The following is a 26,464-nucleotide window of genomic DNA, read 5'->3' on the forward strand; positions in this document are numbered from 1 at the left end:
TCCCATTAATCTCTATTCTTAATTTTAAGGCAATTTTTCTAGAACTATTTTTCTAGCCTATTGCGATCTTTTCTGTAAACCATGTCCAGACTCTCTAATATCAACTTTGAATAATGAATAAATTCCTCTGTTACCATTGGCCTAAATCGAAGCAAACCTTGACAATGAGTCCCTGTGGATGGAGGTACAACAATTAATTGATCCCATGTCCTCCTTAGCTAACCAACATAGCCACATTTAGAAAATAATGATTAAACCAATACAAAATCGTAATCTTGGCCAATTGGAAATAAACTTTGGGTGAAATGACGGATTTATTAACCCCTCAGAATCATTGTTGAAGATCTAAACAGCCGGGGGCATCACTAGTTTGATAGTTACTCTCACTTAGTAAGAAAATTTCATACGTTGTAATAATCTGTTGTGTCTGTAAACAATAGATACAGTTTTTGCCGCGGAAAGAGAGTTGTGTCAAGTATATATATATAGGGTCTTTGCATCGGAAATAAACACATTTATTCTAAAACCAGTTGTTGGCATAAATTGGGTTATGTTTTTCTCATATATTTTATGATGGTATGATACTAAACCCCTAACGGGAGTGATTGTGCTTGATTTCCATATGATGAAGACATAATCTTTCAAGCAGTTTAAATGAGGTCTGGAGCTGGCATTTCAGTAACTGCTAGTAGTCCTTTGTTAATCTATTTATCATTGTCATTTTGCTTAGTTTATTTTGTTACCTATTCTGACATCGGACTCGGACTTCTTTTGAACTGAGTTTTACTGTGCGTATTGCTGTGTGTTTGTTTATTCTACATTGGCTAGAGGTATAGGGGGAGGGTTGAGATCTCACAGAACATGTTTAACCCCGCCGCATTATTGCTACTGTCCCTAGTCAGGAGCCTCTGGCCGTTGTTAGTCTTGTATGTTTTTTTAATCTGAGTTCATTTATATGTTTTAGAGTTTAGTGTGACGTCCATTTTCACTGAACTAGTACACATTTTTGTTTAGGGGCCAGTTGAAGCCCGCCTCCGGGTGCGGGATTTTCTCGCTGTGTCGAAGACCCATTGGTGGCCTTGGGCTGTTTTCTGCTCCTTGGTCGGTTTGATGTCTCTTTGGCACATTCCCAATTTCAATTCTACATTTTATAAATAACCGAATACAGTCAAGACTGGTATTATATGTCTCTTGTGAAGCCAAAATATATAACTAACTAGAATTTAGAAAGTGATGAAGTTGAAAGTTTAACATCAGATGCCTACTGTTTATTGATGAAATTACATGTATTGTGGTTTTTTTTCTCGAAAAAAATCCTTTGCTTTATATATCTGCAGTCTGACATTGTTTTCTTGAAAGAAAAAGAAAATTATAATTGACTCGAATGTCTGGTATCAAAATTGAATAAAAGATTATTTTACCTACATCTTTGCCCCCATTTCATTTTTTGTTTGTTATATATATATATATGTACCATGATAAACATTTGCAAAAATTCAATAAGTTTTTTTTATAATTCTATTCTCTTTCATCTTTAATCAGTAGGCTATTTTCCCAAGGAAAATGCCTCAGGGGATTGTACACTACGTTAGTGTAGTTATTAAGAGTTCCCTTTATGATTAAGATTATGATAAGTCATTCATGTAAAGCATTTTATAGTGCATGGAAAGCCATGTACTATGAAAAATTAGAAGGGAAAAAACTGACTTTTCATTGGACGAGAAGGGGTGAGTATGTTCTAAGAAAAATATAAGGCAAGATACCGATTTTCCTTTGAACGAGAAGGGGTGAGTATGTTCTAAGAAAAATATAGGGCAAAATACCGATTTTCCTTTGAACGAGAAGGGGTGAGTATGTTCTAAGAAAAATATAGGGCAAAATACCGATTTTCCTTTGAACGAGAAGGGGTGAGTATGTTCTAAGAAAAATATAGGGCAAAATACCGATTTTCCTTTGGACGAGAAGGGGTGAGTATGTTCTAATTGGCAGATTAGATCACATCTGACTAAGTTAGTTGATTGCTTTTAAATTGTCTATTGTACTATCTTAGAATATTGTTCTCTATATTCCATTAATAACAATAACAATAACAATAATAATAACAGTAACAATAACAATAACAATAATAATAACAATAATAATAACAATAATAATAAATATAATAAGAACAATAACAATAATAAGAACAATAGCAATAATAATGATAATAACAATAATAATAACAATAATAATAAATATAATAATAATCATTGAATAATAAGAACAATAATAATAATAATGATAACAATAACACTAATAATAATAACAATAACAATAATACAATAATAATAACAATAATAATAGATATAATAATAATAATAACAATAATAATGAATATAATAATAATAATAACAATAATAATAATAATAACAATATCAATAATAATAAATATGATAATAAATGATAATAATAATAAAGCAAACCTTCAAGGCTCCTCTATTAGAAATGTATGTCGACTTTATCTTTACAAATTGGGGACTCGCGCCCAAAATTGGCACTAAATTAACACTGTAACAGTTTTTTAAATAATGTGTATCAGAACTGACCTACCTGTCTTTTATTTCGAAATATTGGATGGGAACCAGTCGGGACTTTTTATTTCCGGTTAAAGTTGTTTACATTGCCAACTCTTTTTCGCTTGATTTGACGTATGGATATTTCGTAAATACCGACATCCTGGACGGAAAATGGCTTGTTGTGGCCCAGAAGCGATACGAATTAAAAGTAAGTCGTAAATTTCGTAAATAAACTATTTCGATCACCAATCTTGGTTATGGATCTCAACACCAATAGATGTATTCAGATCTTAATCAATCTCATCAATATAATACGTTACATTGTGCATTAGCAGTATGATTTCTGATATTATATTTCCACATGGATGATTACCAATACGAGCGAAAGATGAAATATTTTAAGTCGTAAATAGGCAACAAATCCCTTCTTGTCAATTATTTTATAAGTAAGAAAACTTCTCTCATGATTTAACTTTTATATTAAAACACTGGATACCACTATCACAAATCGTCAATAACTGGCAGTTAATCTACTGTTTTGTCAGAAATGAGAATAAAATAATAATAGACAATTTTCATGAAATAATTTTAGTCAACATAATTTCGAATGAGCTCCTATATAGGACGTTTTCATTCGTGTTATCAGATACATATCGGCTACAATAGAATAGCAGTATATATGTCTCTGTTGTTATATATAATAGAATTGCAGTATATATGCCTCTGTTGTTATATATAATAGATTTGCAACAGAACGGTCAAATTGATCTAGGTTTTTGTCGAGCCTTCGACTTTAGTCGAAAAAGCGAGACATAGCGATCCTACATTCCGTCGGCGTCGTCGTCGTCGTCGTTGTCGTCGGCGGCGTCCACAAATATTCACTCTGTGGTTAAAGTTTTTGAAATTTTAATAACTTTCTTAAACTATCCTGGATTTCTACCAAACTTGGACAGAAGCTTGTTTATGATCATAAGATAGTATCCAGAAGTAAATTTTGTAAAAATAAAATTCCTGTTTTTCCGTATTTTACTTGTAAATGGACTTAGTTTTTCTGCCAGGAAACATTACATTCACTCTGTGGTTAAAGTTTTTAAAATTTTAATAACTTTCTTAAATTATCCTGGATTTGTACCAAACTTGGACAGAAGCTTGTTTATGATCATAAGATAGTATCCAGAAGTAAATTTGTTAAAAAAAAAAATTTCATTTTTTTCGTATTTTACTTATAAATGGACTTAGTTTTTCTGCCAGTTAACAATACATTCACTCTGTGGTTAAAGTTTTTCAAATTTTAATAACTTTCTAAAACTATCCTGGATTTCTACCAAACTTGGACAGAAGCTTGTTTATGATCATAAGATAGTATCCAGAAGTAAATTTGTTAAAAAAAATATTTTATTTTTTCCGTATTTTACTTATAAATGGACTTAGTTTTTCTGCCAGGAAACAATATTTTCACTCTGGTTAAAGTTTTTAAAATTTTAATAGCTTTCTTAAACTATCCTGGATTTGTACCAAATTTGGACAGAAGCTTGTTTATGATCAAAAGCTAGCATCTAGAAGGAAATTTTGTTAAAATTTGTACCTGTTTATCCGTATTTTACTTATAAATGGACTTAGTTTTTCTTCCAGTTAACATTAAATACAGTCTGCAGTTAAAGTTTTTAAAACATTTATTAGATTCATAAACTATCCTGGATTTATACCAAACTTTGACAGAAGCTTCTTACAATCAAAAGATACTATCTAAAGGAGTATTTTTATTGATTTTTTTTCCTCATTTTTGTTGAGCCTGCGATTAACAGCAAAAGTAGGCGAGACACTGGGTTCCGCGGAACCCTTACGAATTTTTTAATTTAAAGGGGTGCTCACTTTAACATGTATAGTATCACTAATACATGTAATAGAGGATAGATATGCAATCATTTGAATTTTATGGACGTTTTCATATATAATCATGATAATTGTACCAAACTTTTAAGTAAATAGTTTACCCTGTCCCACATCCCTTAGTCAATAACATATAGTAGACTAATATTTGACACACTTGATGGGTTTGACGATGTTCTATAGGTAATCATCTACATTTTTTGTACGTAACTTTGTTCAGTTACATGTAATAATACGAAATTAAAACACACAAATAATGTGTTTTTTCTCAGTGAAGTTAAATATTCTGTCTTTGGGATAATATGTAAGGGTAAGAAATGACCACTTTAGCCTAAAATGAAACCTCTTGCCTAAGAGTTTAGGATTTTTTTTTATTGAAGTCAAAAGTCACTGACACTGATCATTCTTTTTAACTTCTTTGGGTTTTTATCTAGTTTCCAGGTTATGAGCCAAAGTTGTAATTTATTTACTGAATACTGTAATATACTATAACCAGACTATTTGCTGGTTATCAAATGAAATTCAAGTCGGTATACAGTTTAACAATTTAATAAACGACACAACAAGAATATAAACAATCTTACAATATTGAGTCCGGTGATTACGGTTAGAGTCTTTCCAAAACTGAACATGAATTATTTTTAAGAACTATATCAAAGATAATACTAAAGAAATACATGTAACCATGGATTAAGCAATTATGGTCCATTGTTAAGATAATCTGCTAAAAACTGTCTTTGATACGTAGATACAAAGTCCATTTTCGGATAAGTATAGAAACATACATTTTAAACCAAAAGATAATTATGTGGGAAAATTTGAGCCATAGATGACAATTAAAAATATATAATGATTAAAGTCCGAAAGATGATAGTCCCAATAATTGACATGCTTTTCGTTCGGTCATAATACCAAGAAACAGGTTCTAACCAACTATTTCTTTAACTCAGTTACTAATTCTGATTTTTATCAATCTATCATATGAGTTATCGGAAATATATTATATACTATCAGATTATTCAATCCATCTTGTATTGGAAAGGATTTGCCTTTTGTCCAATCCCTTTGTTTGAATGTACGTTTGATATTTGAACAATAAAATACTTTCAATTGAATTGTTCAGTCAATCGTGTCTCCTAGGGTATTCGATAAACACAGGGAGATGCTTAAAGGCCGGTTATTTTTCATTCTGCAGATTTAGTCCAATATTTCTCTTGCCTATCCAAGTAAACTTTTACGATCACATTTTGATCCACAGAAGAATGTTTTTCTCATTATAAGATTAAGAAGGTGTGGTGTGGTTGCCAATAAGACAACAATCGATCAGAGACTGAAGTGAAAGTTTCAAGAAGTAACTATTATATTGATTTAGCAGGTCTTCCAATAAAAAAATACCATTACTTTGGTGATTAAAGATACATATGAGATTAATAATAGTAGGTAAAATAGAGCAAAATCTCTGTCGATCATAATTGATTAGTAATTTAAATGTTCAGCGTAAAAACCTTGAAATGGAACTTCTGCTGCTTTTTTTAATATAGATTAGACCGTTGGTTTTCCTGTTTGAATTGTTTTACACTAATCATTTTGGGGCCCTTTATAGCTTGCTGTTCGGTGTGAGCCAAGGCTTCGCGTTGAAGGCCGTACTTTGACCTATAATTGTTTACTTTTACACATTGTGACTTGGATGGAGAGTTGTCTCATTGTTACTCATACCAAATCTTCTTATTTCTATTTTCTGCTTAGTACAAGTCTGAGAGCAAATTTCTTTTCAAATGGTTCAAGCCTTCGACATTTATGTCGCGGAAGCGAGATATAGCGATCCGACATTCCATCGTCATCGACGTCAACATTTAGGTCCAGTCTGTGGTTAATGTTTTTTTAAACATCAATAACTGTCATACCTTCAATGAAATTTGGACAGCAGCTTTTCTATAACCAAAAGACAGTATTCAAAGCGAAATTTTGATGATATGTTTTTCTCCCTAATTTTTCCGTATTTTACTGATAAATGGTTTTTGCAGTTAACATTTAGATACAGTCTAAGGTTAATTTTTTAGTTATCAATAAGTTTGTCAAACTTTCATGGAGCAAATTGATCAGACACGTTTTTATGATCAAAAGAAAGAATCCTGAACTTTCAGTCATAAAACTTTACTCAGATGATCAAGAACTAACATGTGAAGAAAAAAAGTTAGATTTTTAAAAATTCTGTATTTTACCTCTTGCTTTTTACCGTCAACCATACACTTTTACTGTGACAGGAGCAATCGCATGTAGGTGAGACACAGGGTTCCGCGGAACCCTTTACGAGCATTAGCTGATGGTTCAAATGTTGTGTTGTTTCACCACTTTTCCAGGTTAGAGATGGGTTGAGCGCTCACAAAGACGTTTTAACCCGCCGCATTGTCGATGTGCCTGTCCCAAGCCAGAAACATGTTGCCAAGTGGAAGTCGATGAATGCCATCTACCGCAACCGTTTCTCGTTTTATGTAATCAGTTTGAAATAGACTTAATTTTCTCTGAATTTTCCTTTCACATTTTCGTTTATTGGGGTCTTTTATAACGTGCTACATATAGAGTATGTGTTTTTGCTCATTGTTAACGTCTGTACGATGACCTGTAGTTATTGACATCGTTGTCCTATGGTCTTTGATGGGCAGTTGTAACAGTTTCTATCGTATTTAAATTCCTTATTTGTATACAAATAAAGCACATGTGGAATAATTATGGACAACATAAATGTTATTCACTTATCTTCTCGTGAAAAACAGATGAACAATGATTTTGAATCACCTAGTTCACACTGTTTTACAGTTATTAGAACGAGATAATGCATGCACACTCTCATTAGAATCTCGTCTCAATAACCTTTTATATCTTTTAATGCTGACAATAATTCTTTATTTAACAAAGTTAACTCATATAAAAATAACATTGAGGCCTTCATACAAAAAATAAATACATACAAACAAATAACATGCATACATATATAGATATAATGTAGCGTAAATATTGAATAAGCAATTGATATTCGATAGGAAAATAAATTAATAAATTACATGTATGTGTATTTAATTTCAGGTATATTCATTCTGTAAAGTTAGAAATAGTTTGAACACATGATCTTAAAAAAATCTAAATATATGATCAATTTGGCAAATTATTCCAGATAATAAGACAAGAGTTTTTAAATGTTCTTTTAAAAACCAGAATTCGGTCTACTCTTAGCACATATAGACGCCCTGATCGGTCGTTGACCTATGCGAATATTATATAAATGTAGATAATCAGGTGATATACCATTCGTAAATTTAAAAATTAAGACAGCTTGATTTTTTTTTTAAATATTAAAGTTTGAAAATCAAAAGACACATTTAAAATTAATCTTGCAGGGTTGATGAGTCATTTCTATTGACTTACCGTTGCATAAGGTGTTGTAAGACCCCATACTGTACAACAGTAGTCAATCATTTGTAATATTTAGTAATTGTAAAAAAGAATAAGACCCATAGATGGCAAAGAAATATTTCAACTTTCTTAACAGTTATATATATATTCTGCTTGAAACAATTTCATATAATTTATCAATTTGATTTGATCATGATATAACTTCTGCGTTATATAAAGAGATTTTCTCTTGTAATAAAACACATGAACATTATATAGGAGTTGTCTCTTTTAACGTAACACTGAAAGACGTTCATCATACAGCCAGCAGCATTCGTATTGACAAACTTATTGTTAATTTTGCCGTAAGAAAGGGTTAACTTTATACAATTCTAGTCCTATACTATATGCCTTCGCCTTATATTTTCGTTATTTAACGTTTTTCTGCTGATATTTTTTTTTTTTTAATGCGATATGTGGCACATTGATAGTAAAAACAAAAAAAAATGAAATAAGAATAATAAATACTAAAAAAAGTAAAAAGAAAACACTAGTATCAGAAATAAACATAAATAGAGAATAGTGCCTCCGAGGTCATATGTTATAGGACTATATACAATTCCAAGTATTTGCAAACGATTTTTTTCTATTATTTGAATCCTGTTTAAGATAAAGATATGCAGACAGAAATTATGTTTTTAGAGGAAACAGGAGTGTTTCGACTTACACAAAAGCTTGTCTAATTAGTAACAGGAGTGTTTTGGTCTACAAAAACAAACTAATAGTTGCAAACTTCTACGTCATTTGGTCTCTGATGGAGAGTTGTCTCATTTGCAATCATACCACATCTTCTTATTTTTATATTGTCTAAGGAAATACAATGCTAAACACCAAATCTTCCCACCGTGTTTCAAAATATTGTCATATAATTGAAGTGGTATTGCATAATTTTCTATGACTGAACTTCGTTGTTTCTGGTATTATTGATATTGGAACCAGAATCTACGATCATAGGAGGATACATGACGCATTTTGCGAAAAGGGAGAGTTAAATTTCTGATTGGTTCGTAATATAATGTCGATTGCAGGTCTTTGGTAGTCTCTATATCTATATCAATGAAGATAAACTCAGAAAGTATTCTGGGACGCACCAAATTTATAAATTTGTTTATGTTGGGCTTTTATAATTGTAGTGTTTATGTCGTTCCAACAAAAGATAATGATTGGACGATAAATTCAAATTTTTGGCTCCATTTTAAGAATTTCCTTTGACTGTTTATAGCAACTTCATTGCGTCCTCTTTTTTTGTCGAGCCTGCGACTTTTGTCGCAAAAGCGAGACATAGCGATCCTACATTCCGTCGGCGTCGTCGTCGTCGTCGTCGTTGGCGGCGTCCACAAATATTCACTCTGTGGTTAATGTTTTTGAAATTTTAATAACTTTCTTAAACTATCCTGCATTTCAACCAAACTTGGACAGAAGCTAGTTTATGATCATAAGATAATATCCAGAAGTAAATTTTGTAAAAAAGAAAATCCTGTTTATCCGTATTTTACTCATAAATGGACTTAATTTTTCTGCCAGTTAACATTACATTCACTCTGTGGTTAAAGTTTTTCAAATTTTAATAACTTTCTTAAACTATCCTAGATTTGTACCAAACTTGAACAGAAGCTGGTTTATAATCATAAGATAGTATCCAGAAGAAAATTTTGTAAAAAAAATAATCTTGTTTATCCGTATTTTACTCATATATGGACTTAGTTTTCTGCCAGTTAACATAACATTCACTCTGTGGTTAAAGTTTTTCAAATTTTAATAACTTTCTTAAACTATCCTGGATTTGTACCACACTTGGACAGAAGCTTGTTTATGATCAAAAGCTAGTATCTAGAAGGAAATTTTGTAAAAATTTATTCCCTGTTTTTCCGTATAATTACTTATAAATGGACTTAGTTTTATTCCAGTTAACATAACGTACAGTCTGCAGTTAAAGTTTTTAAAACATTTATTAGATTCATAAACCTTCTTGGATTTTTACCAAACTTGAACAGAACTTCTTACAATCAAAAGATAGTATCTAGAGGAAAATTTTTAATAATTTTGTCCCCATTTTTGTTGAGCCTGCGACTAACAGCAAAAGTAGGCGAGACACTGGGTTCCGCGGAACCCGTACGAATTTTTAAATATCATTATGGTTATTTTTAAAACAAGTGGGTTGTGAAAGTTTAATAACTTTTAAGGGATGCATCTCAACTCGAATTCCACTATTGAATTCCAACTAAATGGTTTATCACACAGACACATGACACACGTTTCAAAATGGTGTCAAAGGAAATAAAAAGGCGCTTTGTGCATTCCATTTTTGTTGAGTAAATATTTCTTTAATTTTAAAACCTTTTTGCACTTGTTTAAACTGTACTTGCTCTCTTATTTAAACAATACAAAAATAATACTGATTTATATATTTTGCCCCTCTATTCCGATTTTCTGTCTTGTGGAAAGTAAACCGCCTGTGAGGAAATGTTTAAAAAACATATGACGGAAAACAAGCCTCTGAAAGAGGTCTTAAGCAACGCACTGTATAAGAAATACCGGTAGCAGAGTTCATACAAGACTACAAATTTAATCTTAAAATACATGCTCATCTAAAATGAAAGTTTGAGCAGATCGACGAACTATTAAACCGGTAACTTCCAGTGACAATTATGCATGTGCATATTCAGGACGAGAAAGTCAAGTGTTAACAATTAATACAATAGGTAGCTTCTGCAAGGTATAGGCCGTCATGATTGAACGGCGGAAGTTTTGAACAGCCACCGAGGGCACAAAAAGCGGGAATTAAAACTGTATCAATTTCCTCATTTGTTTGAGGTCAGTCAGAGTGTTATGTTATTCGATTCGAATTCCCATTGGAATAATACACCATTATATTTCTCAGATATGTCATATTGATTGGAAGATTAAAACTCATTTAAAGAATGTTAACTACGTCATATACTTCTAGCTAAACCATATCAACAATAGCATCGTTGGTGATACATTGTTTAGCCTTGTGTGGTAATTTAAAATACTACGACAAGCTTGAAAAAGAAGGAGAAGATACTTCAGTGAAAATACTATATTTAGATGCTGCTTACTTACTTTATTTCATCCATTGCCAAACCCAGATGCATAATTCATTGTCGTTTATTACTCAATGCTAAACATTTCTGCATTTCGGTCGTGAAAAGCATTAAACTCTATCCAATAAGGCTACAGTGTGATAGAATAAAATGTATGATTAATTGAGTAATTTTTCGAAACCGCAACCCTACAGTACAACAAAATAAAAGAGATTAGAGATCAACATACAGTCATCTAACAGTATTATAGGCAATATCCTTCGTGCGAACACACAGAGACACGATAATTAAGGACAGCAGAAACATGGTTTCTGACATAAGACAGACAGACGCATTGACATACAAAGAGGTGCAACTCATTTTTGTGTTCAATAGTTAATTTTTCTCTTTTTACATTGGTGAGCAACAAGAGATGTATAGGAGAATGCACATTAATACTATTTTTGAGAGGCTTTCATTATAAGCATTAGGAAAAATACTGCTACATCTAAGTAAATAAGATGCTACAGTGGTTTATCGATGTTCATAACACGTTAATCCAGTTTGAATATACAAACGAAGAGAAACAAAAATCTGTGTCCATAGAACACTATGCTTAGCTCTCAATATATTTTTATGTTCAGTGAACCTTAAAATTGGGATCAAATTCCTAATTTTGAATATAATTTAAATAGGTCATATCATAATGAACATGTGTACTAAGTTTCAAGTTCAAGTTGAAGTGGCCTCAACTTTACGATAAGCCAACTTAACCAAAAACTCTAACATGCAGGATAATATACTGAATTCACCCTATCACATTTCCATTTTCAGCAAACTGTGAAATTAGGGGTAAAAACCGTATATTGGTATATAACTAAACAAGTTCACATCATAATAAACTCGTGTAGTAAGTTTGTAGCTGTTTTGACCACAACTTGAAAAAAGTAAACTACCATAACCAAATCCTTTAACCTGATACAACGACGGACGGACGGACGCATATACCAGAAAACATATTGCACCCTTCTATCGTAGGCGGGACATTTAAACTTGATAAAATCGCGCGAAGTCCAAACGGAGTGATACTTAAAATATCGACAGTGTAAACGTCTCCTACTACATGTTTGTGAAGATTCAGTAGAAAAAATCATAAGCTGAAGTACTAACAGATTGATTGAATGACTGTTGTTTACTGTACGTCCAGTGACAACTATTTCATGCATAATACAGGACGAGAGAAAAAAATAATTTTAATAACATTAACGGTACAAAATTATTGCACCAGATGCGCATTGCGCCAATCAATTTATCTTCAGTGATGCTTGAGGCTAAAATATTTGAAAATCGAAAACCTAATACAAACGTTGAAGAGCCAATAAAACCAAACAGGACCAAAAGTTGCACGAGGGAGATGCATTCCTTCATTTAAAATGATTTCCAAAATGTTATGATAGTAAATTTCAATGTACTGGCTATTGGGTAGGTTTTGCAAGATAGAAGACAAGAATAAAAAAAAATGACCATGGCACAATAACGCAATGGTGGGATGTATAAATATCAGGCCACGCCAAAAGGATATTACCAAAAATGGACTAAACAGTAAAGGTTAAAGATATACAAAGACAAATGAAAAGAAAACTATAACACGTAATTAAGATGATAAACAACGTCAATACCTAGAGTCTATACTTCAAGACCATCATGTATTATTTGTGAAGTTCATACTGAATATTTATCAACAAGGTCTTGGTATCTTCCGATGAACTTTTTTAAGAAAAAGGCCGAGACGTTCTTTGACGTAACCCTGGTTCGTCAACTTTCTGCTCAGACGCTGGTGACGTTTTATAAAGTCTAAGATGACCGCTTATGTCAAATTCGAGGTATAAGTCTAAAAATGAGACGGAAGAAGACGTGTCTGTTGTTTCTTTAATTTCTAGTTCTGGAGGATATATAAATGGAACCTAATCAGAAAAGTTTGGGTTGTTAATGGAAAGAACATCATCAATATATCTGAATGTGAAGTTAAATGATCTGGCTTCTTTGATCTTCTTGTTTTTAACAAGAGTCTGAAGGAACTCCGACTCATATGAAAATAAGAGTCGACAAGGAGAGGCGCACAGCTCGTTTCCATATTTGGGTATGTTGGATAGTTGCAGAAATTTTGACTTGTAATAGACCACCAAGAGACCCCTCAGAAAGTTGTACAAGGGGTCTTAGAAATATGTTGCAAAGGGTCTTTAACGTGATTCTCCCTACACGAGACGATTTAACGTCCTCATTCTGACCTGACCTTGCCTCGAATTTATACAAGTCTAAGAATTACCATATTTTGATACCCCAGTCAACCTATGGAGTTAACACATATTGAAGAGAGGCGAAAGGTACCAAAGGGATATTCAAACTCATAAGTCGAAAACAAACTGACAACGCCATGGCTAAAAACAAAATACGATCAAAAGACAAACAACAGTACACGAAACACAACATAAAAAACTATATACTGAGCAACAGCAACCCCACATAGGAGTTAAAATAAAACCTGTTTTCATTTGCCTTTCAATTTTGGCAGTATAGATTTTGGCAGTATAGATAGAGAGGCGAATCATTCATATTTCCAAATGTTATTGAAAAAATTGTTGGGATCAAAGAATATTTGGAATTAGTCATACTTGAAAGAAAAATATTAAGCTTTATTTTTTGTCACACAATTAATTTTACTTATTTATTATTTCAATCGCCGTATAATATTCCCAGTCCAAAAATAAGATTAAAATTGCTCAATGAAACAAGAATGTGTAAATGTAACACTGTATGAAAATATGTTCGCAGTTGTATAAACTGGCTGAATTTGCTCACTTAGTTATCTGTTGATCCACCATTTTCTTCGGAAAAATGGTTGTTCCAAGTCAGGAAAATGACAGTGGTTGCCATTTGTTCCGTTGGTTGATATAGTCTATCGTTTGATTTGGTTAGTTTTTATGGACTTCCCCCTTTTTGAATTTTCCTTGGAGTTCGGTATTTTTGTTAATACCTGTTTGAACCCCAAAAAAATCATGCTTTATTAATTATTCTTAAATATTTACCTCTGTACTACCAGGTAGATTTCATACCACGACGTCATGAAAATTGTAGAACTCATGATTGTGTGTAATATCCAAATTAAATTTTTTTTAAATAAAAAGAACTATTTTTTAATCAAATTCATGCAAGTGGAATGATCAATCATACGTTTACAATCGATCCGTGTTTTGCATGAAATTAGCCATATCTACCATCAAATTATGGTATGTATATTTTGCTGCAGAAACCTTTTAGCAAGAAAATATTGCGTTAATTGAAATAATTTTTAAGAAACGAAAAATAACCATAATATATGACAAGTCCTTCCGTTTGTTATACATGCTGGTTTAACGTTAACCTTGAGAAATTGTAATACTAAGTATATCAAAATCTAGAAAAAAACCGAAATTAACACAGAAGGTTTTTCACTTTTGCATGAAGGTTATTAGTTAGAATCTTGGGTTTTTTTCACAAGATACTTGCTCATTGCTTAGACTTTTAAATTAGGATTGACATTTAAAATCTTGCTGCCAAGCATGCTCAAAATTATTATTGAAAGTAGTTTAAGGAGCTGACAGCATAAGCTTTTCGATTATTGTTCAGATAGTAGTTAGTAGTTAGTAGTCAGAAAGTGGTAAAAGGGATAAGCGGCACAACGATATGCAATGGTTTACGTGTATAAATCACATCGTTTTTTTCATATTTTCATTGCTAAATAAACTGTTTTTGTCATTGAACGCCCATCAGTTTTCAGCCATTATGAGGATTTTGTGAATTTCTACCATTGAGGGGAATAAATGAACCTAACTAAAGTCTAGCACGGATGACCCTTTTTATAGCCAAAGACGTTGTCGGAGAATTTTTGAAAGTACAATTAAATGAACTGGTAGGTAAAGATTCTAACTTAAACAATTACATCAAATGACGATATAAGAATTAAATGAAAATCTGTCCATGATTTTAATAACACATTTCCTTGTTAACATACATTGAACTTTGCATTTTTTGTAGAGCCAACTGCACCTGTGGTAAAGACAGGCTATCTGAAGATTTATGAAAGTACGTATGAAAAATCAATCAACATAAAAGACATAAGCTTGACAAAAATAAGGATAATAGTATGAAAGTAAATAACAATTCACGGACAGGTTAAGAATATTAATTACATAACTGAGAGTAACGGATATAACAGCAACTAGCGTAATGATGCCACTCTTTTTGGGCGATCATCTTATTAAACTCGGTATTACTATTTCAACGAGAAAATTCTTGGTAAGTTGCTACTTTCCATTTATATGCGGTCAAGATGTCTTATTAATGGCGCATCACAAAGTGAAAGATGAAAAGAAGAAACAACAACAGAACGTATTTTTAGAACACCCCGTTCTAACATTTAAATTAAATACAAAGAAACCAAACATACATTTTGTAGCTTCATGCAATACTAGATAAGATAATTTACATCACATAAATACACCTTTGCCTGTAGTTTATTTCTAACATGAAGTTTATAATTAATATCAATATACATTTGTTGACAGAGGGATTCATTAGCAAAGGCTGGAAATCTCGATATTTTGTATTGTATCAAGACAGCAGTCTAATATGGTTTAACGACCACAGCAGTTACCAGCACAGTGGTGGTGTTAAACTGAAGGTGATTTTTTTTAAAACTTTTTTTTATATATTACAGTTTAAATGTCGTCATTTTATTGTGACAAAAATTTAAATAACTCATCAAAGATACCAGTCTTATACTTTTATCGCCAGACGCGCGTTTTGGTCTACAGAAGACTCATCTGTGACCCTCGAATAAAAAACGTTAAAAGGCCAAATAAAGTACGAAGTTGAGCATTGAGGACTCAAAATTTCGAAGGTTTTGCCAAATACAGCTAAGCTAATTTATTCCTGGGGTAGAAAATCCTTAAGATTTTAAGAGTGAACTTACATTTGGAAGGCATGCCTAAAATTCTAATTATGTAGGAACATCTTGATCTTTTCATCCTTAAGACCTTTCATATTTAAATGTTACAAGAGAAAAAAAAACCACACACAAAGACGTATACCATATAACCACATCACATTTAAACTTATGATACGACATACACATCTCTCAGTTTTGCTGTGACGTTTTTCTTCAATATAAAAAAATAGTTATTGATGTTATTTAAGATCCTTATAAGATATACAGTATTCATGAACTTCATGTTTAAATTAGGCATTCGACAATCAAAACAGAATTTTTGTTTTTCTGTCGAAAATACATATATTAAAACATAAGATTATTTCGTTCGCTGAATTTAAATAAAAGCGGGCGCTCAAATCCTTGCTTTCAATTTATGTTCATACATGCATAGAAGTATGTAATTGATCATTGACTGCTTATAAACTCTCCCTGTCAAGATTGAGCTAGACAAAATATTGCACTCCTGTTTAATTGTTTCTTTTTTTTTGTGTTTTTATGGTATGTAAACACGATTTACGTCCCTCTTTGATTACATTTATACTAACGTAACAGTTGTTGATTTCAGATGGTAGCAAACTATATGGCAGTAGGACCAATGTGTCTTCATATAACAGGGAGACCAGATCTTCCCAAAGGCAGATTGGCAACTCATATGATGGGTATACCTAATATTTTCAAGAAAGGAACGAAGAAACAAAATATCGTCATGAACTGGATATTGTTTGATGGAGGAGATGATGAAATGAAGTGAGTTTGAATTCAGATTAATATGTATGTCCTACAAACCCGAAGACGGCCAGTTATTCCAGAAACATGTGCGCACTCAAACCTGTATCAAATGTGCTCTGAATTGTTTATTATTACCCCCAATATCCTCCAAATTTGTCTTGGATATAGTCTTTTAAAAAAATTGTAAAAAGTAATGGGAAGGAAATTGATTTGTGTTTGTTCATCTTAAATATATCGCACACTATATTTACACTAATATGTATATATTACTTATTTACAGGGCTTGGCTAGATGCTATACAACCAACAGTAAGTACAAGATAATAACATTTAAAGTACATTTTTATTTTCTGACCAGATGTGTATTTCGACAATAGGTGTATCTACAATGATGATCACAACCTTAATATTCAAAAATCCAATACCGAATTCAAACGTTGTAGAGCTGATGGAAACTAAAAAAAAAGGACAAAAAGCAAGCCAAACCCGGACACGGATTCAGAGCTTTATATGAGGGAGATACATTCCTTGATTTAAAATGATTTAAGAAATTTCATAACAGTAAATTACAAAGAAACAATATTCGTATTTTCATACAAGTAGTCAGTACTGGCTACTGAGTTGGTGATACCCTTGCGACTTGCAGTCGACCCAGTATATCGACCCAGGGGTATTAACATCATTAACGGTACCAATTCTACAGCACCTGATGCGCATTTCAACAATAAATGTCTCTTCAGTGATGCTCGAGGTCAAATTAAATAAAAATCCCAAACCTATAAATGTAGCTTTAGTTTAAATACTTGTGTCATCAGTGTTATGTTTCTGGAACAAAAGTGATTTGTATATTAAAACTTTCATTGAGACGCATTTTAGAGAATATAATTTTGTTTTCCTTTCTGTATAATAAAATGCGAAACAGTAATTAATTTTTTATCAATTGAAGTTGTGTTAATCAACTGAACTTTTCCTCGGATTTTCATTGATTAAAGTGATATATTTTATTTAAGCTACCTCCACCTCCTCCCAGACCAGAACGACCGCCTCATTCTCACCATGCAAAGCAGAATGGTCACTCACAACAGAATGGTCAACCACGACAAAACGGACAACCACCACCATATGGATTCAATCCTAATGTTGTGCATCGTAAGTGTGAAAAAGAAACAAATCTTAAGGTCACGAAATAGTAATTTTTCAATGTCATAATGTTTTGTAAGATTTGGCATAGAACTTTTTCATGTTGAACTTCAAGTGAATATAAAAAAAAATAATGATGACCTGTTTAACGTAAACAAAAAGGGAAGGAAATAACAATTCAAAGAAAATCAATCAACATGATGATCAAGGAAAATCGACAAAATCAGTTTAAAAAAAAAAGATTGGACAACAATAAACAAACGGAATGGAGGGTAAATTCAGGTGCTCCAGGAAAAGTAAGAAATTCCTGCTCAACTATTGGCACTTGTTTGTTGCTCATTGAAAGTTATAAATCGATGATATGTCACATTCGCTAGTGTCTCAAACTAAGAAGAGAGTGTGGTTACGATAATAAGGTGTTACATATCCATGGCCATCTTAGTGAATAAAATCATGATGTAAGTCATGATAGGAGGCAGAATTAACTGTATTTATTGTATCCTTTATTTCAAGTTCGGTAGGATATATGCTTTTAACATAGTCACCAAACTCTGAATTATTTAGAGAGAGTTCATCATCTATATAGCGGAACGTGAAGTTAAAGGATAATGCTAGATGTTTTATTCCCCATTAGAAGTTTCTGTATGAAGTCAGCCCTATATGAATAATGGAACAAGTCGGCAAGAAGCGTATTACAGCTGGTTCCCATGGGAATGCCGATTGTTGTTGAGAAACGCGTCCTCAAACCTAACAAATATGTTGTCGATCAAGAAAACAAATATCTTGATATTATTTCAGTTTTGTTTGTTAATCATGATCAAAGAATTACCCACAACATTTTGTTACATAACGATCATTCAATTCCGTGTTCTTCAAACTTCGTTTTCGGTGTTTTTCTCTACGAATATAGTAACAGAAGGTTGAAACAAACAAAAAATGAAGTTGGTGATCCTATGATTATTTTCATCAGTGAAACGGAAATTTATCTAACAGCAATGTTTCACATTTTTGGAAAATCTATGAATTGTTCATTGAGAAAGTTAAAATGTGTTTTCGTCGATTTCACTTGTTTTCTTTATTTCAAGACCATTCATTTAATTATACATTACAAGATAAAAAAGATATTAGGGTTCTGTTTATGATTAGAGTAAAGTTTAAAAAGATATTAGGTTTCTGTTTTTGATTAGAGTAAAAGTTTAACATTTTTAGAAGGGAAAAAAAAACTCACTCAGGCAAAATTGACCTGTTATTGATTAAGCTGTTATATCATGTGTGTATTTTGGTCATATAGCTTATGAGGTATTCAAGTTTTATTACACCAGTGGCTTTCAAAAGTTGGGGTTTGAGAGTTGATGATGAAGGTAAATCCAGAAAATCTCTCTGGACGCACATTCACGTACCCAATGCCTTTTTTATTTGTATTTTATCAAAACTTTGGTCAAAAGCTCAATACATTGAAATTCAGAACAAAACATGCTAGTTCATACATGATTTATAAATTATGAAATATGTAACACTTTGTATAAACTGCGATTTGATTCAAAATTTTCCTATTGCAGCTGCTAACAACAATCCTGGTAAGTCAGCTATTTTTAATAAGTTTTTCTTAAAAAGTTTATCTTTGTATTATATTCAAAATATCAGATACTATATTTGACGCTGGATTAGACTTTGAATGCAAATCAAATGTTGCATACTGTTCATTTATTTTCGTGGGTATCAATTTTCGTGGATATTTGATTTCGTGGTTTTGCCGATCTCTGCATACAAAGCCTATAGAAAATTTGTAATTCGTTGAACATTTGAATTTGTGGTTCAGATGTACCCACGAAATCCACGAAAATTGGTATCAAACGAATAGTTATGAATCCACAGTACACTTTATGATTATTTTGAAATATAAACAAACTAGAGACTCCAATGCACTGTATCGCTGACCTGGAACTTTTGCACAACACTGATACAATGTCAGAAGAATAGTTGTCTTTTATGGAAACTGTGTGGGTGAAAAATCTTGTCTGGCTGCAATTTTTTTTATGGACCGAGTATCATCCATCCGTTATAGTGTTCAAGAAAGTACTATGAAAAATGGGTCGTAATAATTATTGTCATTTAGGGGAAACAACCCTTGTCATGAGTTTATTGACAATAACAAACGTATTAACTTTTGATTTGTAGATCTTGTATTGCTCATCTTTTTTGCTGTTTAAAGATTCAGTTTATCTATCATAGTTTTTAATATACCCGGTATTATTTAAGATACTGACATTGGTCGAAAATCACTATTGAAGGACAGTAATTTGCATTTTGTCTCTATCTCCTATACTTTTCATAAATGCAAATATGGGTAAAGATCATCATTCGCATAACTAAGAGTATACATTTTCATTCTATGCAATGCTTGAATTGCAAATTGTATCCTGTCATAAGAAGTATAGATTATAAATTATATTAAAATATTTTCTACTATGATACTTTCTTCATTTTTAGCTTACCCACCAACAAATAATGGCTATCCACCAAACCAGCAAACAAGACAGAACGGTTAGTAAAAACAAACAAAAGCTATAAAGCAAACAAAAATTAAATAAATAACTTATTGGATGATTGAAGTCTAGTAAAATAATTATACTTGATTTAATTTATCATGGATACAGTCTTATTTATAGCCAGGGATCTGGGATCCTTGCCGAGATTTCAGCTTTTCGTCAAGTGAGCCAGGTTCCCGTGCAAACTTAATCAGAACGAAATATGAATAAAAAAGAAAAATACTTTGAAAGTGTTTTTTTTTCTGCATTTGGATTGTAATTATATGATTAATAAAAAACTAGTAATGAAATCACCCTTTATGTACGTCATCATGATTTGGTGGACCGTTATAGAATAAAGGTGTCACAGATGACCATGGAAATGTTTCTGTTATAATCACAATCATGTCCTCTTTTCTCGACTATGAATATAGAAATATGAAGACATCTCCCCGACGTTTGCGTGGGTTCTTGTTGTTCCATCTTTAATTTTCTGTGTAGTTCTTTGTAAACTGTTTATCTTTATTTTTCTTTTTGGCCAAAGACAATGGTTAATTTTTTATTGTCCCGTTGGTATCTCCCACCTCATTTATGTATTTAGTGGTATATTTTTTTGTCAAATTGCTGGACATGAAGTAACTGATATGACTGTAAGTCAAGATAATGTTTATATAACTAACAAATTACCATATTATAAAATTAAAGTGGCAGTACCAAAAGTAAAATTTCTGACAAATGGGTAAATTTTCAATATTCAAAAGATCCCCAAATATGAATTACAACATGTTCCAAAAAAAATTGAAAACAACACGTTATAAATTTCATGCGGTCGAAGCGGTTTTCTGGATTTACCTTCATCAGGAACGCTCAAAGTCAAATATTTTAAAGCCAAGGATGTATAAGGACCGAAAACGTTGAAGAGCTATAAACCAAATAGGACCTAAAAAAAATAGCCAAATCCATCTAAAGACCAACTTTGCCTGAGGGAGTTGAAACCTTAGTTTCTGTATAAATGACGCTTAAATAATATTATTTAAGGAATGACTAAAATATTTTTTCTCTCTATGAAGAAATAACATCAAAAATGTGGTGCACACTGAAGAACCCACGTAGCGTGTTATTAAAAAGTGTGCTACACATTTCTGAGGTTATTTCGAATAGACAGAAAAAAATATTAAAGTCATTCCTTATAATTTATTTCTAAATTCCATTTTAAGGAGTAAATCATGAATAACGTTGATGATCTCAATGTCACATGACAAAATTATGTCTATGAGCTAATAGACAAAAAACTTTCAGCCAATCAGAAGACTTGTTACATCCAAAATTAAATTATATAAGAATAATACATCCAAAATTAAATTATATAAGAATAATGAATTCATTAATTTTTTTATATATTACCAATTCAGGTCAAGGAGGTGGTCACACAACTGTTGTAGTACAGAATGGTGGAGGAGGACATCGTGACAATAATGACTTTGCAACTGGTAAGTTCAGTAGAAGCAGGAACTAGTTTTGGTGAAATAATCGATTGTTAAGCTTTAACAATATTTATTAAGAATCCATATTTGACATGATTGTTTCTATAAACCTAGGATTTTTTTTCTTCTGTCAATGGTTAGGATATAGACCTCTCATTTAAGTTTACGAAATCCATACAATCAAAAAATAATTAACCATTTTGCTGCTTGTATTATATGATGATTTTATCAGGAATATCATTGCCAAGGGCCTTGAACGTCATAGATGTATGAAAATATCGTTATATATAGAAAGCCAAAAGGAACTTGCATATACAAAAACTGTTTCTACAAAAAGAATGCGTTACACTAAAAAGTTGGAATAAGTTAAATTAATAAATAATGTAAAAACATTTTTTGTATTCTTGTCTTTCATTTTTAAGCTTTTGATTTTGCCATTTGATAAGGAAATTTCCATTGAATTTTCCGTGGAGTTCAGTATTTTTGTTATTTTAGTACTATGTTCCTATAATTTATCTTGATAAAAAAATTATTAGAAATCCTTTCCACATTTTTCATATTTGAATCGGACTATTGTCACAATTATAATCACAATGAATGTGTATTATGTTATCAAAACTTTTATATCAAAGTATAAAAACAATTCACTCCTCAAAAGATACAAGATATGGTTGACCATACAAATACAAAAAATGACCATAGGACAATAACACAATGGCGGGATGTACAAATACCCTGGTTCATCAACTTTCTGCTTAGACACTGCTGACGTTTTATAATGCCTGAGTATCAGCTTCAAGCTCTTGAATACCGAATGAGTTGGGAAATGTATATATCTTATGCAGGTGAAGTTGGTATACTGCTGCTAAGATGGGAGAAATCTATAATTTCAAAATCAAGATCGTCTCATTTGTCATAGATTCATAGTAGTACATTTACAAACACATTCCAATCGTAGTATATATCATTATTGTATTGTAAAACATATACAAAGGCATCATTGAAACACGTTTGATTAAACTAGTTTTGATTTCACATTATATTTCAGGAATGCTTTTAGGAGGTGCATTAGGCTATGGTCTCGGTGGATACGGTCCAGGCTATGGGTGGGGATATGGTTGGGGCTGGGGACCACATCCTTATGGTGGATACTGGGGAAGTTGGAGCAGTTTTGGAAGTCATGGTGGTTTCGGAAGTCATGGTGGTGACATGAACATAGAGAATAATTACTATGACTGTGATCATGACAATGGAGATTACGGATATGATGACAATGATGTCGGAGATTTTGAAGCCGGAGATAATGGGGCTGGTGGAGACTTTGGTGATGGTGGGGGTTGGGGAGGTGATGATGGGGGCTATGGAGGTGATGGAGGATATGGAGGTGATGATGGAGGCTATGGAGGTGATGGTGGCGGTTGCGGTGGCGGGGATGGCGGTGGCGGGGATGGCGGCGGTTGCGGTGGCGGTGATGGTGGTGGATGTGGAGGAGGTTGTGGTGGAGGATGCGGAGGAGGTTGTGGAGGATAGATGTCCCCTCTGTTTTGCAATACATTTGAAGGATTTTATTTTGTATTATTTTATAAGATATTGTTACAATTACTTAACATAGTACTATATACATAAATGTATCTAGATCAGATGTATTATGACATATATTTATTGACTTTTTCGTGTTTTTTGTCTTTTGTATGTCTTTCAACCAACAGAAGGCAGCAGGTCTGCCTAATTTAAGAAATGTTTGTGCCATTTTATAATTTTATTATGAATCAATGACAGAAACAAGTCTATGTTGATATCTCGGGCATAAATTTGAAATAGACTCGTCATGAGTTTACAAAGACGAGCTTTTCGTTTTTATATTTTTTTTATTGTGATATAAATGGAAACAGACTTTTTTCACTCAGGTTTTAAATAAGTCACTAAAAGGTTAAAATAAAACTTTCTATTTAATATGACATTAAAATTCTAACACTTGTTAAAATATCAACTTTAAGATTGTCTCATTACCGCCTATTGTCTATGAGACAAACATAATCTATACAGTTTTAATATGTTCCATTTTGAGATTTATAAATATACTATTTATCTGAAATATATTTGTACTGCAAATATTTTTATTGGTATTTCAATGTTAATATGCTAGACAATATCGTGTGTTTCTTCTGTTTCATTGGGGAAAATGTCTGTCATTACAGTTGTGATATAAGTAATGAATTCCGTCCCTAATTTAGTTACATTTATATTTGATATCAAATACCCCTTTACATTGATGTAGAATAGTATTTATTATTTTATGATGTTTTTTTTTTGTGGTACATATACTGAACAGAGTGAAATATGCCATGAATATTATTATTTATGCATTTTTGCTCAAGTAAATATTTGGTTTTAGATGTATATTTGTATAATGTTTTATTTAATTTTGGTTGTGTTTATTTAAATTTAATTTTTGCTGTTTTGTTTTTTAAATTTTTAAGTGTTGCATTTATAACTATTTTTAGGCATTCTGTCTATTATATGATGAGAATAATACTCTATAAATTTCCTGCATCCGAAAAGCTTTTCTTGATTTATCCTAACCAAGAATGCCAACATTATCTTATTACATAGGTTTTCTTTTCTGTGGCAAACAAAGTGTAACTAGTTGAGCGAAGGTATTGACAAAAAAGTACAAACATATCTTTATTGCATGCAAAAAACATACTGATCATGGATGAAAATATATGACAATAATTTTTATTTGCTACATGTATTGTTTTATTTCATTCTCTTTTAAGCCGATTTCAAAAAGTCATAATGCTTTCAAAACCTTTCAATACAACTTAATCCTTATTAGTATTAACAATCAAAAGAATGACATTATAAGAGTGGTAAATTATTTAAAAAAAAATATCAAACACATTACAATTTCCTGATATCATTTAAAATGCGTGAACCTGAAAAAATCAGGTCTCGAAATTGAGAAGGTCTCTGAAAGTTTTAAGTATCATATTAAATCAAAAGTAAGGAGATGCGGTATGATTGCCAATGAAACAACTACACTCCAGTCATCGTATGAGTTTTGTTTCGAAAAATAACAAGATCATAGCATTTTTACAAAATTTAATCAAATCTGTCAAAGTCGTATTAATAAAAAAGAAGGTATTAAGCAGCTTAAAGCTATTGCTTCAGTTTTCAGATCGACTCCTACTAAAGTCACAGAATGCGCAAATAGGGATGCTAATCCGGCGACAATAATGGCATTAATACTATTTGCATCAAGCTGTATATTTCCGAAGACAGAAGATCTGGTTATATACCGGTACCTCATTTTCTAATGTTCCTATCTGTCATCTTGTTCATTGTACTTGATCTCATTTCTACGGTTAAATGACTGCTTAAAAACGTAATAGTTTTTTTTCACGTAATTTTTCACTTATTGTAATTGGTACACTGGATCTTTGAAACGACTAGGTTCTCCTGACATTGACGTTATTTCAAGGATCACTAAGCATGGTGATTTTTCGTGGTCAAGTCCATACCTCAGATACTAGAGGCTATATGTAAACTATATTTGGTGTATGGAACCAATGTAGGTGGATATGTCCGTCAAACAGGGCTTATCAGGATCTTAACCTAATTAAATGGCTCAGTTGTCAATGTTGAGTTGTCGTGGTTAAGTTTGTTTCTTAGATACTTTAAGCAATATATTAACTATACTTGGTGTATGGAATAATTGAATGGTGTATATGTCCGTAAAACAAGATTCAACTCACCTATACCTTATTTTAACGGATCATCGATAATGTTAAGTGTATATGATGCTTGAATTAAAACTTTAAGACTTTTAACATAATTTTAATCATGATTAGTAAAGCAGGCGAGGTATATCAACCTGCACTTGAATTGAATGTTCAGTTTTACAAACCTTAGGAAATGTACATAAAGACGTACTAGATAAACATTTTACTTAAGCACATTAAATTTTTGGAATTCTTTTAATTTGTTATTTGATAATTGTTATGTTTACTATTAATAAATCATTCTAAAATATGCATGCGTTATTGATAAAAGAAGCTATGTGGTTAACGTTAATGAGAACAGTAATCCAATGATTCTCGTTAACAAAATAAAATGGTTCTAAAATATAGTATCGTTTTCATAACAGTGTGGACGAGACCATTTTTTGGCGCGCTCAAGTCTCCCATTTACAGGGTTAAATTAGGTCAACGTTCGTCTGTACCGCTCACTTATTACGTTGTATTTATTATAGACATTTAAACTGTGGGGTCACCAAAGGTTCTCAACGCCTAAATCAAATAATTCGAAATACTAGTACAGGAATGACCTTTGTGTTTTGATTAATATTGAATACTTAAACGTTCTTTACTTGCGTGTTTGTTATGTTTTTATAAACAATTTGTATGATATCGCACGTTCTTTAAACATAAAAATTAATTTAACTAGCTTAAAAAGTTACAATGTATGTGTTTGCTATTATCGTTTTCGGACGTCAAAGCGATTAACCCATTGCGGTTATCAAATTTTCTCACTTAGTATCTTTTAACTTTTTATCTTGTGTAAAATTTTATTTTAGAACGAATGCATGTTCAACTTTCAATAGTTGTGCAATT

At 31.8% G+C, this 26,464-nt stretch overlaps 1 protein-coding gene across 1 annotated transcript; it reads left to right on the forward strand.

Moving 5' to 3' along the window:
* The first annotated feature begins 2,631 nt into the window (after nt 1–2,631).
* On the forward strand, nt 2,632–25,883 carry LOC127738664 (keratin, type I cytoskeletal 9-like). Its single transcript, XM_052249993.1, has 10 exons — nt 2,632–2,763; nt 15,014–15,061; nt 15,544–15,659; nt 16,534–16,715; nt 16,978–17,005; nt 17,707–17,845; nt 19,396–19,413; nt 20,327–20,380; nt 21,777–21,854; nt 22,897–25,883. Exons 1-10 carry the CDS (start codon nt 2,727–2,729, stop codon nt 23,376–23,378), a joined length of 1,182 nt encoding a protein of 393 aa, XP_052105953.1. The 5' UTR covers nt 2,632–2,726; the 3' UTR covers nt 23,379–25,883.
* Nucleotides 25,884–26,464: the final 581 nt, after the last annotated feature.

Source organism: Mytilus californianus, unplaced genomic scaffold (genome assembly GCF_021869535.1).
Source record: "Mytilus californianus isolate M0D057914Y unplaced genomic scaffold, xbMytCali1.0.p SCAF_4, whole genome shotgun sequence".
Taxonomy (NCBI): Eukaryota; Metazoa; Mollusca; class Bivalvia; order Mytilida; family Mytilidae; genus Mytilus; species Mytilus californianus.